The sequence below is a fragment of the Xiphophorus couchianus genome, chromosome 17 (genome assembly GCF_001444195.1).
Source record: "Xiphophorus couchianus chromosome 17, X_couchianus-1.0, whole genome shotgun sequence".
NCBI classification, from domain to species: Eukaryota; Metazoa; Chordata; class Actinopteri; order Cyprinodontiformes; family Poeciliidae; genus Xiphophorus; species Xiphophorus couchianus.
Genome location: NC_040244.1, coordinates 10073385 through 10088173, shown reverse-complemented (window position 1 = coordinate 10088173; position 14789 = coordinate 10073385). Strand labels below are relative to the sequence as shown.

Sequence of the window (14789 nt, the reverse complement as noted above, 5' to 3'; positions counted from 1 at the left end):
TTAATGTCCTATCTGTTTGTTGATTTTTAACTCCGGTTTCCATTTGGCCCCAGCAACAGCGAAAAGCTGCTGTGTAGAGTCAATAAGTTGAAAAATACAGTGTAAGCACAGTGCTCATGTTCAAAGCAGATAGATAAGCTTTCAAGCAGGTGCTTCAAATTCAAACATGCAAGAGGCTTTGAGGAAAATAAGGCAGTGACTGTAGCTGGAGATGTACAGTATATGTTTCATATCTTTGCCAGCACTTCACAAGTGAAAAGTTTAAACCCTTTTTTCTATAGCTACACAGTTATTATATAATAATTTTATGGATCTGCTTTGCAATGTCTTGGGTATTTTTATTTTTACCTTCAATTTCTCTAGGAAGTCAGAACTCTAATCTGAGAACTCTGATTGATGTATGAATGATGACCTAAGACGAGCCAGCACTTTGTATTTGCAAGTCAGAAAATCAGAGGAGTTAGCCAATTGTTGTGATGGTAACTACTTTTAGCAATACATGACAATATTTACCATTTTATGTATTAAAATCCAAAAGGAATTCTTCCTCAATTAGAGATGGTGCATTGCTATGTGTGCTGCTGATTCAATTACAATAAACAGGAGCAACTTTCACCCCAGTGAGGTTGCATTTCTTTGATTATAGGAGAATTTGCCAGGCTGCCACAAATTCTTCTGGGCATGTAAAAAATAAAAACATAGAGCTCTAAGAAGAGCAATATACACCAATGCTACATAATCACTGTAAGTGTTACTCATACGTCATAGCATTACGAAATCTCATCCCATGCTATGCAGACGCTCCATCAGCACTGATGAGGAAACCGGAGAACTGCTAGTAAATGACTGAAGTGTGAAAACATGAAGCAAATGTTTTAGACCTTTATTTTGTATCTTGTGGAGCGAGAAAAATGAACAAAGTCCAAACCTTGTTAAAGAGAAAGAACAAAACACAGCTTTATTTCACATCTGCACAGATGGAGAACTCCGAAGAGATCTAACTAGACAAAGGAATCACCTCTCTATATGTACTGTATACTGTCCTTCTCCCACAGACAGTGTCACCACCAACATTCCCAAGGAGCTTATCAGATTAATACACACACAGAGAAAAATGCAACCTTCAGTTAAAAATGGGTTTCAGACAGAATATTCTGTGTCTAATAATAATCGCTCAGCCATCGGTCTGGTGTGTCACTCCGCAAGGTATGACAACTATTTACTTATCGCCTGTTGCTAAGCTTCTGACACACTGAGGCAAACTGTGAAGGCCAGAAGAGAAGCAGTGACTCTGTAAGCCTGAGTGAGACATAATAAACTGATTAATATTAAATAAACTTCTAATAAAAGTAAACACACTGTGAATAATTATTTTTATTCCACAATCCTCTTCGTTTCAAAAGTACATTTCTCTTTTGCTTTTTGAACTCTTGACTTTTTTGTGATGGTATTTGTCAGTTTGTAAACTACCAGTTTGAAGCTGTGACTTCAGCATTCAGTTCAGGGAGTTGGTGACAATTTAAAGAGAAGATCATAGTAAATCTATATTTAAACCTGGCAGCAAAACATACATTTATGTACTAAGTGACCGACAGCGAACTAATCAAAGGTTAATCTGAGAGCAGATTTTTATGACAGACAAAATAAATTCCTGACTTAACTTTTCTTATGAGATAGTCATGTTATTTTGCAATTAGTCACATATTTTAAGGTCAGCAGCTGATTTCATCACATATGCTCATGTAAAAGTGGTGTGGAGTAGATCAATCTGCACATGTTTTTATGGCTGCAGTGATTAAAATATCAGATCTGATGGCTAATGGATTTGACAGTACAAGCACACTGCCAGTCTAGTATCAGTGGGATTGGGCACCCCATTGGGATACAAGTGACAATGAGAGTGCAGAATGGAGTCATGCAGCTATCGTATCCTCTACTGTAGCAAGTTGTACCCGTCCCTCAATATCCTTTCTATTATCACCCAGTCAGGGCTGATGCTTTTGAATGAGGGATAGACCAGGAGAACTAGCTGGACCTTGGATTTTGAAAGATTACAACATAATGCTTGCAGTCCTTACAAACGTGGTATTGGTGGACATGGTTTGTTGAAGATATAGGCCAAGCATTGTTGAAGGTAAATGCAGCTCATTGAGACACTTCCTGCTCGTCAAATTAAACATGCTTCCTGTTACTGTGTCTCATTCTCTGTTATGTCTAGCATACGTTTCAACATCTTTGTAGATTCAGAACATGTTGATTAACTCCTCCAGCTTAGACTGAATAGAAGAAAACCCTCCAATATACTACATGGTATTTTATAAAATGGTCAGCATAAGTATGGGATTAAGACACGTTAACAAGAAAATCACTTTGATTTTTCCCAAATTTCAACAATGTAAATCTTTCTCATTTTTGCCTTTGAACAAAAGAAATGTACATTTATATTTCTAATGGGTTAAATATTGTCAAGTTTCAAAAATCTTGGTTATCAATTACATTTTTACATTTTAAATTAGGTTTCAGGACAAACGGTACAAGGATCAAATTGGCAACCAACACCAATGTAGTTTTTTTTTTTGGCAGATTTAATGGCATGTGTTTGAGAAATGATAGAGACATGAGACTTTACTCTGACTTGGGGTGAAGCACTGAAGTTGACTTGAACTAACCCCTCGAAGATTTGACACTTGACTTTGAACAAATGACTGGTGGTTCATTGACAAATTTTAGATGGGACATTTGTCCGTAAAACAGATTTTTAAATTAATAGTTTAGATAAATTTACACATACAAGCATTAGAAGAGGTTAATAACAGTTGAACACGGGAACGGAAACCCTCCAACTTTGGGGTGCCGCCTGTGACTCAGGCTGTGAGTCAGAGCTTTGGAAGAAGGGCAACAGCATGTGCTTTTCTCAGCCTCAAATGTCACGTGTGTGTTAACCCAGATTTATAGATCAGGGTTTTTTCTTTGTTTTTGTAAACATGGGCTTTCTAAGAGCTAGAAATGCAAATAGCAGGTTTCCTGCACTGAATCTGTCATGTGTGGGACTAATGCTGCCACACATGGAGACAGTGTCGTCCACCCTAACTATGGCCTCTTGCCTCCTCTCTGTGGCATCACCCGGCGAACAGTTGTCATCCCTGACAGGGGTCCCCCCTGACAGAGGGGTCCTCTGTCACTGCCTCACAGAGGAAAAGGGAGTCCGAGTGTGTGCGAGAGACGCAAAAGGAAGGCAGGGTGTGAGGCAGAGAGGGAGGAAAGCTTTTTGAGGTGCTGGAGGAGGGAATGAGCTTTGCCATAGAGCTGTGTTTGAGCGCGCGCACTTGTACGTATCGCACGTCCATGTGTGAGCGTACAGTAGCTGTGAGTCACGCAGTGTGTGGGGGCTATGATGCATCTGCGACCAGCACGACAAAATGTGTTTCGCTTGACTTTATTTCAAGTCTACAACCACATTCCATATGGTGTCGGCTTCGCACAGCAGGATATAGGGCTTCGTTCTGTTGTGCTGCAAGATGAATGAGATGCACAGGCTGTACGCTGAATGAGTGTAGGCCATCCATCTATTTCAGAGCATAAATGCAAATGTTTTCCGAACTTGTTCAAGTCATGTAAGGCAGGCAGAGTAAAGACAGGTTGAGGGGAAGTTGAAACTTCCATCTAAGCCTATTGTTATTGAGAATAGTGGTTGAGAATATGAGGTTATTTTGTTATATTCCTGTGCGATTCAGCGACATACTTTATATTTTCCACCAGAATGAGTCTCTATGTATCATTAGCTATGCTCTACAGCAAACACAGAATTGCTTAATGTAGTTTTGAGTGTTGCTACACCTGATGTCTAAATGGTAAACAACTGCCACCAGCTGGTGAGGTTTAAAATTACACCCTTGTGCTTCAAAAGGCAAGGATATTTCTTTCATGTTTATAGCAAAAGAAAACCAGAATTTAATGATCCTGGACACACTGAGCTTAAGCACGTTTTATTCAATCTTTCAAAAAAAATAGAGTGTTTTATTTTGATTTTATGAAAGACAGAAAGAAAGGAGCACATAATATCTAAGAGGTAGCCACAATGGCACGGTTTTCCCACAAATAAAAAATCTGAAATGAGTTTATTTGGTCAAATGGGACCAAAATTGAAGTTGCCAAGAGGAAAAGGTGAAACTAATGCAAGTTACCATGGAAACATTATTCCCATTAAGAATCATGGAGTCAGCAGCATCGTGCTGTGGAAATATTTTTCCATCAGTATTGACTTTTAGTCAAAAATTTTAAATGTATTTTTGTTCTTCCATTTCCCAATCATGTACTACTTTCCTGTTGGTCTATCAGAATAAATTCCAATAAAATGCACTGAAATTAGCTTGAAAACGTTCACAGGATGACATGTCTCCACCATATCAAGTTCTTGCAGGTACAGCTGTGCATAAAAGGAACACATCAGGATTTAAACAAAGTTTTTTTTTTTTTCTGAACAGTTTTAGCTCTATAGCCATTTTTTATGCATATTCTGAAACTTAATCTCAAACACCCATCTAGAATTATCATCATAATCATCCAATATTTAAAACAAAACTTGCCTCTGAATTCTTTTCCATTTTATTGCCATAGAAAACTATTGTGCTGCTATGTTCCCTTCTAATTTGAAAATGTCATTCATTAGAATGACATAAACATTTAAAGGGCCATTCAGGTCGCAATGATGATTTTATAGAGTCGTTATTCAGTAATATACCGCTACACTTTAAGCATCTACAGTCAGAGAATCAGACGTCGGCTTGTCTCGTTACAAACTTGTGTGCAGATTTAAACCCGTAAAAACATTTGTCATTGAGAAGGCAGTTATTTTGAGTAAAGCAAAAGCTGTCGGCATGGTAAAGACATCTAGACAGCCAACAGAAACCCCTACACCACTTGTCTCTGGGGTTATCGTGTTCCTGCTCCTGCACTGATTCTCATCAAAGTATCTCCGCTGCCTCTGCAGCCATCTAATTATGCCACAGCTGATCTGATATATAGGACTCCCCCTCTTCCTCTAGAGACCAAACAGAGAAGAACAAAGCTCCCCATTTTGGGGGGGTGTTTTTCCTCCCTTCAACACTTAAGTCATCTCCTTGGCTTCCGCTATCTAAAGCCAGTGCACAGAACATGTTAAGGAATCTCAAGCATGGCTGCTGCAGTCACTGTGTGGCTCTAACGGAAAGTGACAGAGAGCGGGACGGATAATCTTCTTGATGTGCTGCATTTTTATGCAGCCTCTGGAGGCAGCAGCCATTTTTATCAGTCACTGCAACAAGCCCTTTGGCAGCTTGGGGATGGCGAGAACACACGGCATCCATTCAGTGACAAAGTACCGACTATCTCTCAGTCCATTTTTTACATACAGATATATTGCGATGGCACATCCAAGTTCAAAATTTCTGAGGAGTGCAAGTATAAAGAACACTGCTGTCAATGTCAGACTTGAGCAAAGAAAGAGGGTGAGCATGCAAGATGACAGGAAATGGAGATCTTACAGAAGCGCACAAGTGGAATAAATGCCTTTATTCAAAAGCGCCCATCAGGAGTGGCTGTGCGTGCAAACGGACTCTTCTTGCTGACAGTGACTGGGAACATCGGATTGCCTAACTAGCCATAGCAAAGACTGGGTCGCAGCGCTGCTGTTGATCAGGCACGCTGCCACATTAGATTGCATTTACTCATGTGATTATGATATTAAAACAGACTTTGCAATTAAATCAGCTGCCTGAAAGGCCAATTAGCTGAAACACAATTAACATTTCCATAACAATCACATCTAATAGTCATCAGCAGCCATCAGCTGGGTCATGCAAAAGACAATAGCAATAACGGGTGCCTTTTTTTTTCTTCTACTGCTTCCACAAATTAATGTTCTTGTTGCATTTTGGGGCTGGGGACACACTGTGATTTTTGTTGCTCTCTGTATCAGTAAGGAAATATTTCAGAGATCTGAATGTAATGGAGATTTCCCACTTACAAGATCTTGATTGATTTTTGTATAAGCTAATGCCATGTTTTGTTGGCTATCAGTGCTTTGTAGTAGGTTCTTTTTTGGTTTTAATTGCTTCAATACCTTTCAGTAAAATTTGACTAATTCTCCACATTTTTAACATTTAAACATTTGCAAAAATGTTTTGCGCATGGCTGTCTTAAGAGTTTAAAAAATAACATCAGGTCAGCCACTAGACAGTTGAGCTCTGGAGCTGTAATGTTTTCCACTGGAAGGAGCCATTTTAGATTTTGGGTCAGCTTTTCAATAACCAGTATGACTCACAGTAGCATAAACGATAGCTTTTACTGTTACACCTCCAATGTCTCGATAAATCAGTTGTGCACGCTCTACAACCAACATTAGTAAAAGTGTAGCTAACACTAGTTAGCCTGCTTACTTAGATTGTACAATCTTTGTTAGTCACTGTGAGGCTATGTTGCGTGTCCTCGTTTTGATGATCTGTTGTCAGAAAAATCTATAAATTGTTTAGACAGTTCTATTTGTTTTAAGCTCGATACGGCCATATTGGTTTTGAAGTTAGACATCTTAACTATGACTCTATGGGCTGTTTACAATGATTTTTCTCACTTAAAATAGTAAAAAGGGACATTTTTCTTTTTGCAATACGTGCCACTATCACTTTCATGGTTTTTCTTTGTGTGCTAACAGCAACACATCTCAGACAAAGTTCTTCCAAATTCAGGTGAGTAAATAATGGAAATGAGGCTAATCATCAATTAACTGAAGGAATCTTATCAGCTCTCTTCTCATTTGATCCTCATTTATCACTCGTGATTGAACATTATTTTCCACCTATTCACAATGGGACTCTGACGAACTCGGAATAACAACAATGGTCTATTGAGATTTATCACGTCTTCTCTATCTGCCTGGATGTTGGAGAGGGACGATCTAATCAAATGATAATGTTTATCTACTGAGGCTGTACAGATTAGGGAGGATTTGTATTAAATCAAGGTTCTAACTGATATAGTCCTGTCAGTAAGTGGTAAACGTATATTAATCAAATTTAATAAGGTAAACCTTTATAATGTCCAGACAATGATACCATATTTAGGAGCTGTACACATTAGTTTGAACAGTATAAAGAAAAGAACAGACACGTTTGCTAACTAACAAACTTTAAGAGGTTATGTTTCATCCTTGTTGGTCAAAGGGTTTCTGTTATGCCTTAGTGATAAGAATGGCTTCATTAAATTGGATTTTACTTATGAAAGTGAGTTTTTTGTGCCTTTGCCTAAGTGGAAAAAAATTATACAAATCACTTTTTGGACCAAAAGGAGTCGTTTAAAAGAAACGTTAAGAAATATGGGTGTGAAGAGAGACGGGGAAAAAAATGAGCGGATGGGACAATCACAACTTCAGAGCCTTTTTGGAATAAAAACGGTCCGACAACATCAAAAATCCTCGACCATACTTAACTGAGATGATGTGCTTTTCCAGGCAATTTTGCTTGTTTCATTCAACATCCATTTGGAGTTATTGTCAAAAAACTCTTTCTCAAAGCACAGTTTCAATTTCAATCACAGTAAAATTTTGCAAGTTAATATTTGTTTATGAATCCAGGACATAAAATTACTGGTTTATTTCAAAAGCAACTAATTGATAGTGAATTTACGCAATTTACATACAGTTTCATTTGTTTTTAACTCCTGATGAGACATGAAGATTTAAGTAACTGGTTCTTGTCTTGTCACCATTCCTTAACATGTCTACCTTTATTGTATTACATATCATCTTGTGTTTCTTTATTTCCATTTGTATGACTTTCTGATCAGAAAAGTCATACAAATCAGAAAGTACTGATCAGAAAGTCATACTAACAAACTAAAGAGGTTTCTGGTCAGAAAGTCATACAAATGTTTGGTTTTTTTCCAGTGTCGATCCACCTTTTAATGTTTTCTCATATTATTGAAATGAAAAAATAAGATTTCCACACCACGTCTTTAAAGATTTAGCAATTACCCCCTTTTTAAACGAAGCCTTTTATCTTTGTATTATGAACCATTTTTAAAATCCAATGTAAAAAATCAAGTGTTTTGCCTTTAAAGTTTAAATATGAGTGAATTAATGTACAAAATCCCAACACCTATAGTCATTTCTTGATGCTCAGGATTTGACACAAATTCTCTAAACCTTTGCAGGAAAGCAACAACAAAACAATTTAAGTGTTCCCATTTTCCTCTTATGATTTAAAGCAGTTTAAATCATCCTATTAGCCCACATAGTCTATTGAAAGCTGTGATATTTACCTTCATGTGACAAAAGCTGCAGTTTCACATATTTTCTTTCCTGCTTTTTCTATAAAATCTGCTCTGTCAAAGGTCTAGCTCAAGCTAACTGAAATGTGTGTACACAGTGGTCATACCCAACATGTCCAAGAGGATTAGGTTAGCATTTTTTTTTCACAACAAAACACCAGGAATAACAAAAGCACTTTTTCTTTTTTTGTTTAATTTGTCCCCCTAATATATATTACCACTACCGAAGACACCATTCACTTAACATAAATAATGACAACTTATTTAGGAGAGTAACATAAATTCAGAGGGTAGGTCTGTATTTTAATGTAGATACCAATTTTACAGTACAAGACTAAAGTCAAATTTTCCTTAAGTTACCAAAAATATTCTGGAAAAGAAGAAATGAATACACAGCAATAAGACAAAAACACTCAACTGTACACCACCAGCCTGTCCAAAATCCATTTTTAAATATTAAATATCCTCGACCGCTTAGTTAATGATGAACAAGATGTTTTACTGATAAATTAAAGAACGTCAGCTAGCAGAAAACACTCTAAATGTGTAGGAGGGAATTTGATGCAAATTTCAGAGCAGACGGTCAATAAAGAACACAATATTTGTTAGAATTTCTTCTAAAAGTGGCCTAATAGAGTAAACAAATTCAACAAATGGTGAAAACGAAAAAAAGCTCAGAATTCTCCCACATCCACCCTCTTGTCTCTGAACTTGCTTCTGGCCTTGGTCCGAGCCTTGAAGGCAGCAGAGTTGTGGAGATGCTGAAATGGAACGATTTGGAATTAGAGTCTTAGTTGAATTTTATAGACAAGCTAGACCTCGTGTTGTATTTACCCTTTCAAAGCGAGAGATTTTCATGGCCTTCATTGTGGCTGAATCGACCAAAATGGGTGGTCCCAGTTCAAACACATCCCGGATGAACTCGTTTGCCTGGAGGAATGGAGTATTGTGCATTACATTACAACTGAAAGTTTCAATATAATTTACATGTGAAGTGTGGCATAATCTGTGCCACACTTCACAGATGAACACATTTCTACAGATTAGAAATGTGTTTCTAATCTGTAGAAACACATTTCAATGCAATTCTTTTGAGTTGTGGTGCACCTCTCCAGTTTTGGTTGAATTTTTAGGAGTGAGATTCTGCTGGAAGATGAACTTCTGCCTTAGTTTCAAGTTTTGAAACTTTAAATAAGTTTCCTTTAGCTCAATCTGTTATCTTGATTCATTTTCACCATTCTCTTTATCATGATGCTGCCATGAGTTTTGTTTTTTTTTTCCTCTAAGCCATAAAGTTTAATTTTAGCCTCATCCTCATCTAACAAAAACTCTCAAAGCCAATTTGGTGTCCTGGACTTTGTGGGAAGCAGTGTAAGAGCGCAAAAATATTTAAAATTATATAAATGGATTCTTTTTAATACACAAAGACTAGAATACCTGAAGGTGGTAGTTCATCCCAGATCCCACAAACTCTCTGAAAGCATCATAGGTCCTCTTTCTGACCCAGCTGTCGATGGTCATGCGCTCGGTTCCGAAGCGAATCGTCTCCGATTGGAAGTCCCCCTCCTGGAAAGGAATTCAAATATTTCAGCCACACATGCCAACCTGACATCCTTTTGAGTGTTGTTTAATCTTTCTACACACTCACCTCAACAGCTTTTAGTACGTCCCTGAACACAGACCTCTGCTTCCTCTTGTCGGTCTTGGCTCGGTGCTTGTTGCAGTCGGTAGCTAAAGCGTTCAGCTTATTGCACAGTTCCTCCCACTCATCAAACTCAAATTCCTGCATATTTAAAAAAAAAAAAGATAGTACTTGGGAAATCAGAAACGTTTCAGTGTACAAAACCTGGTGGCAGACAAATCCAGAGGTGAACTTACAGAATCGATGTCCCTGGCTAGCTCGAAGAGCAAAGCGATCGTCTCCCCAGCAGCGATCCTCATGTTGACATCGTCGCTCTCTAGCAGCTGCTGCAGCCTGGGCAGGTGTCTGCGCAACAAACCAGCAAACATTTCAGCACCAGAGCCGCCAACGCTAACGCCACCGGTCAGATTCTTACGTTTTCAGGACGCTTTGGAGCTGATTGACCGAGCAGATGGTGAGCAGCAGGGCCCAGGACAGCAGGGCATTGACGTGCAGCTGGCTCATCTGCGGACTGATGGAAGGACAGGTTCCGTCCGCCCGGGCGTAGGACCGGGTGAACAGGCTCTCGAAGCACTCCATGGTCGCCTGCACATCCTGAAGCAGAAGAGGGGGCAAAAAATATTTAGAACTTGGGAGTGTGTTTTACTTTGAAAATAAATCAGAAGTGATTGGGCTGCTCACCAAGAAGTCATCCTCTGCAACAAGCGTACAGAGCCCCAAACTTGTTGCCACCTGTTAAAAAAGGAAACATGCCAATTTTAGTCGAATTTCTGAGATTTCAGATGTTTAGACAGGAAGGAAGATGCAGACTTACTGCTTGTCTCGCTTGGATATTAGCTGACCCATCTGCCAGGATGTTTTTGAAGATGGGCTTTAGAGTCTTGAACACCTCCTCGCTCTCGATTCCCGATCCCAACTGAATACACAGCAAGCACGCCAAAGACGCCGCCGCCCTCTGCTCTTCGCCTTTGCCTGGCAACAGGAGGAGAAGCCGTCAACTTCCTGTTCATCTGCCGATAACAAAGAGACTCTGATGTAGAAACGGGCCGATACCTTTCTTGAGGCAACGCTCAATGCTGTCTGTGATGGTCATCCTTCGCTCTGAGATGAACTCGTACAGGATCCGAGTGGCCATTGCCGTCTTGAGACCGTCCAGAGCCCCCTGTCTCGTCTTGGCACTAAACGGGGAGAGAAATGTAGAAAAAAAAAAAAAGATATGATCCAACAGTCGTAGGTAATCATTTAATAAAATAAAATTGGTCCAGATTGTTTTGTGGTCCATGAAGGATTCCTGGACCACCTGTTCTCACTCAAATGAAAACAAAAAAATGAAAAAAAAAGTAGGACTTTAACCTCTTATCCACTGTGCTGTCTATAAACCCCTTCAGCTTATACTGGAAATCCTCCTGGGCGGTGTCCTCACTTGCCTCTCCACCTAAAAATAATCAAACAAATAGTAACATTATTCATAGTTAACATTTACAGAAGCCTTCGCGCTTATTGGCACCCTTGAAAGGACGCGTGCAATCCCTTAAAATAAGGAGCATGAGCTCATAATTACAATTTTTCAGAAACCCAAGCTATAATTTGAAAGCTTATTATGCTTTAAACGATAATCCACAACTTCCTGTATATCTGGAGTATAAAAATGACGGCAGAGAGGGAATTTTCTTCTAGATGTTCAAACTGGGAAAGATGAGAGAAAACGGCATTCCAGTAAAGCAGATTTGTGTTAAGATAGGAAATGGCTGCGAGAATTTAAATTCCTTTTATTTATAATCAGACTGATAATTAAAAGGTTTAATGCACACACAGAGGAAGAAGATAAGGGAGAAATAAAGGGGGAAAAAATCTCACAGGTTAAATCAAACAACTATTGGAAAGTTCAATTTTGAGGGTTTTTTTTACACATCTTTATCAGAATTGCCAATCATTCTGAAGAATAGACGGCTGTACACAGACGAGCCTACCTTCATCTGCTACACTTGTGACGTCACTGAAGCTGCTGCAATGACTGAGTGTCTCGATGGAGGCGTCCTCATCACTGAAAGGCTGCACAGCTCCATGCTGGCCCCCTGAAAACAAAACATTTATTTCACTAAAAAAAAGACACGAGCTTTGTTCTGCACAAATGTGTCAGACAAAATCCCTTATGTAAGTCAGGCATCATACAGGTACTGCAGCAAACACCACCGTTATCTAATCAGTTGTGTTCTTTGGACGGTTTATCCTGCAGGTGCCATGTAGGCAAAGGTAGTCGGGGTGCACTGACTGCAGTACAAACACAGCTGTGTGCCGATTGGAAAGACACAGGTTAAGATAGCTCAACTGACCACTGAATGCAGAGACACGGCTCAAATATAAATAAATAAATAAAGTCTAACTTCAGCTGAGAAAAGAAGCAAGCATTCACATTTGACCAAATATGGAGACAATCACTTAAAGTCATCTGGTACAGTTATCTGCATAATCTGATCAACAGAAATACTTAGTCATACTATTTATATGTACTTTAAATGTTGGTCCAGTGGAGAACAGCATAGCAGAGCAATGTCCAGGCCTGTTTCTGCACACGTCTAGTCAGCAGACTGGAACAATGCAACAAGCTTACAAAAAGTGACATTTCTCTTTTTGGAAGCATTTCGGTTGCACTAAACATGGAAGTGGAAAGCAAATTCACACCACCTGTGACTTTTAAGTTGAAGCTGCTTTAAAACTTAAATTTGTAAGCAGATCACATTTTCAGTGCAAAGTGTATAACATTATCTGAAATAAGAACACTTTGAAATGCAGCAAACTTTTATAACATATTTTTCAAGTAAACAAAAAGAAACATTATTACATTGTTACAAATGTAATAATGCTACATTTAAAAAAAAAAAAATTCAATTCTAATGTCGGTTAAACAAAGCATGTGCTGTTGAGATTTACAGAATAAAGTGAGAGATTATAGCTTTTGACATGTCCAGTTTTTGTGCTTTCCAGTTAAAAAGTTAAAAATAAAAGTAGCATTCATGTATTCTATAAAAAGTAATTGAATCATGCAATAGATTGTCTTTTTCCACTGTACTCTTTAGTAAATACCTCACAACTGTTGTGTGTATTATAAGGCTATGTAGGAAACGGTGCCTGACAACATCCAGGCAGCTCCTGCACAACAAGCTCACTTATTTATACTTGAGCTTTAACATTTATATTTATTATAAAGCCAAAATAAGAATAGAATGTCAGTATAGAGCTAAAACGAAACATTAAATATATACTTTATTAAACCATATAAACAGTGAAATTGTTTATATGTTGAAGCAGGGTAGGGTTATGCTTTAAACCTTAAGAATCTTTTATCCTTTAGAGAAAGGCTCTCTTTTGTACAGGTGAGGAATTTCGAGAAGCATAATGACAGCAAGTAGGAGCCAAAATGAAATCTGACCAGACCAGACTCAACAGGCTCCTCTGTGGCCTGAAGTCACCTCAGGAGGACATGTTTGTTTGGCTTACTAATGCAAGCTTCTCAAATATACCCAGACAAGTGCATTGTCTCAAAGCCGAGACAATGCACTTTAGCTAATAATTTTTCTAAGAACTTATCAGCCTAGTCACGTCACACGTTAATATGTGTTTACAGTGTGTTGGCGTGGGCTTTTCCCACACCACAGCTGATTTCTGGGAACCGGGCGGCGCCACTTCGCTGACCCGCTACACGGAGGACAAAATGTCCTCCTCCTGCTACTACGCCACCAGAACTGATGACAATATTGGAGAAAATACAGACAGTATTTTATAAAAACGTGTGTAACGTTAGTAAATGTTTATGATGAAGAACCGCTAAAACAAATCTGGCTAACAATCGAATAAGATGGAAGTGATGAGCTTTCAGCTCGCAGAGCTGGACTTCCCTTGGTTTTGTTTACACTAAACAGTATATACGCAACTGATAAAACAGTAAAAATAATTAACCGGCTTTAAAAAGTGCTAATCGGTTTTAATAATTAAATATTATTGACGGCAGCAACGTGTTTGGGACAGGGAGTGGTTGATGCTAGCTTGTTAAACACGGTGTAAACAGACATTTTGCCTAACACAATTTGTAAACATTATAACCAAGATTAGTATAAAGTCATGTACTTAAAAACGTTTTAGAAGAAAGCAAAGCTTTGTGTCGAAATTTTTAGCTAGCTTTTGTTTGCACCTAGGCCCGCTCTCCAACGTTTGTAGTTCCAATTGTTAACACGTACAATTCCACGCAATACGTAAGGAAGACTAGAAGAACTACAATTCCCATCACACAAACTGCTCACAGACGCAAGGCCACAGCCTAGCTGCCGTTCTACTACTCACCCTTGCCTTTCTTCTTCTTGTTCCTTGGCATTTTCGTGCAATTTAATATAAAAGATTTGATCAAAAATCAGCCAATACACGACCAGCTTTTATTGTACTGTCTAGTAAAGTGAAAACGTTCCCGTGGCACAGTGGATAAAATGAAATCGAAGGCGATCTTGGAGATAGACTGTTGGCCGAGACGATACATTTTCCTCTCATACACCAGTGCTTCTCGACCGGAGGGCCGCTCTGTGGTTTTATACCGGCAGACATGTCACGAGGAGCTTTCCCGGCATCACTGACCAATAGGAGAACGGCCCGGAGGTATCGAGCGTGCTTGCGCGTGACGCAGTGCGTTTATTGTTTTGGTAAATAGATAAAGGAAGGGAGATAAAGCCATAAGGGGTTATAAAAAACAAAACATTTCTGATTTAGCGCAATGTTTATTCCCTTTAGTGTTTCTATTGGCACTGAAGTGTTAACAGACGCACAAGGACACACAATTAACCTTTTAAAGAAGACATTT

At 38.8% G+C, this 14789-nt stretch overlaps 1 protein-coding gene and 1 long non-coding RNA gene across 2 annotated transcripts; one reads left to right on the top strand and one right to left on the bottom strand.

Annotated features, from left to right (window-relative positions):
• The first annotated feature begins 889 nt into the window (after positions 1-889).
• LOC114161079 (uncharacterized) lies at positions 890-8965 on the top strand. Its single transcript, XR_003598933.1, has 2 exons — positions 890-7822; positions 7855-8965. It is a non-coding gene; the product is annotated as an uncharacterized LOC114161079 (long non-coding RNA).
• On the bottom strand, positions 8478-14504 carry ifrd1 (interferon-related developmental regulator 1). Its single transcript, XM_028044137.1, has 12 exons — positions 14282-14504; positions 11914-12018; positions 11297-11378; positions 10997-11121; positions 10758-10915; positions 10625-10675; positions 10359-10537; positions 10180-10288; positions 9950-10084; positions 9739-9867; positions 9136-9231; positions 8478-9062 (listed from the first exon to the last, which is right to left on the bottom strand). Exons 1-12 carry the CDS (start codon positions 14310-14312, stop codon positions 8976-8978), a joined length of 1287 nt encoding a protein of 428 aa, XP_027899938.1. The 5' UTR covers positions 14313-14504; the 3' UTR covers positions 8478-8975.
• Between the last annotated feature and the right edge of the window lie 285 nt (positions 14505-14789).

Bases quoted from the DNA above. Each gene is read 5' to 3' on its own strand.
- ifrd1 (XM_028044137.1), bottom strand. From the start codon at position 14,312: ATGCCAAGGAACAAGAAGAAGAAAGGCAAGG. The intron at 10,085-10,179 runs GTAAGTTCACCT...TTAAATATGCAG, and splicing joins TAGCCAGGGACATCGATTCT to GAATTTGAGTTTGATGAGTG. The intron at 9,868-9,949 runs GTGAGTGTGTAG...ATTCCTTTCCAG, and splicing joins ACGTACTAAAAGCTGTTGAG to GAGGGGGACTTCCAATCGGA.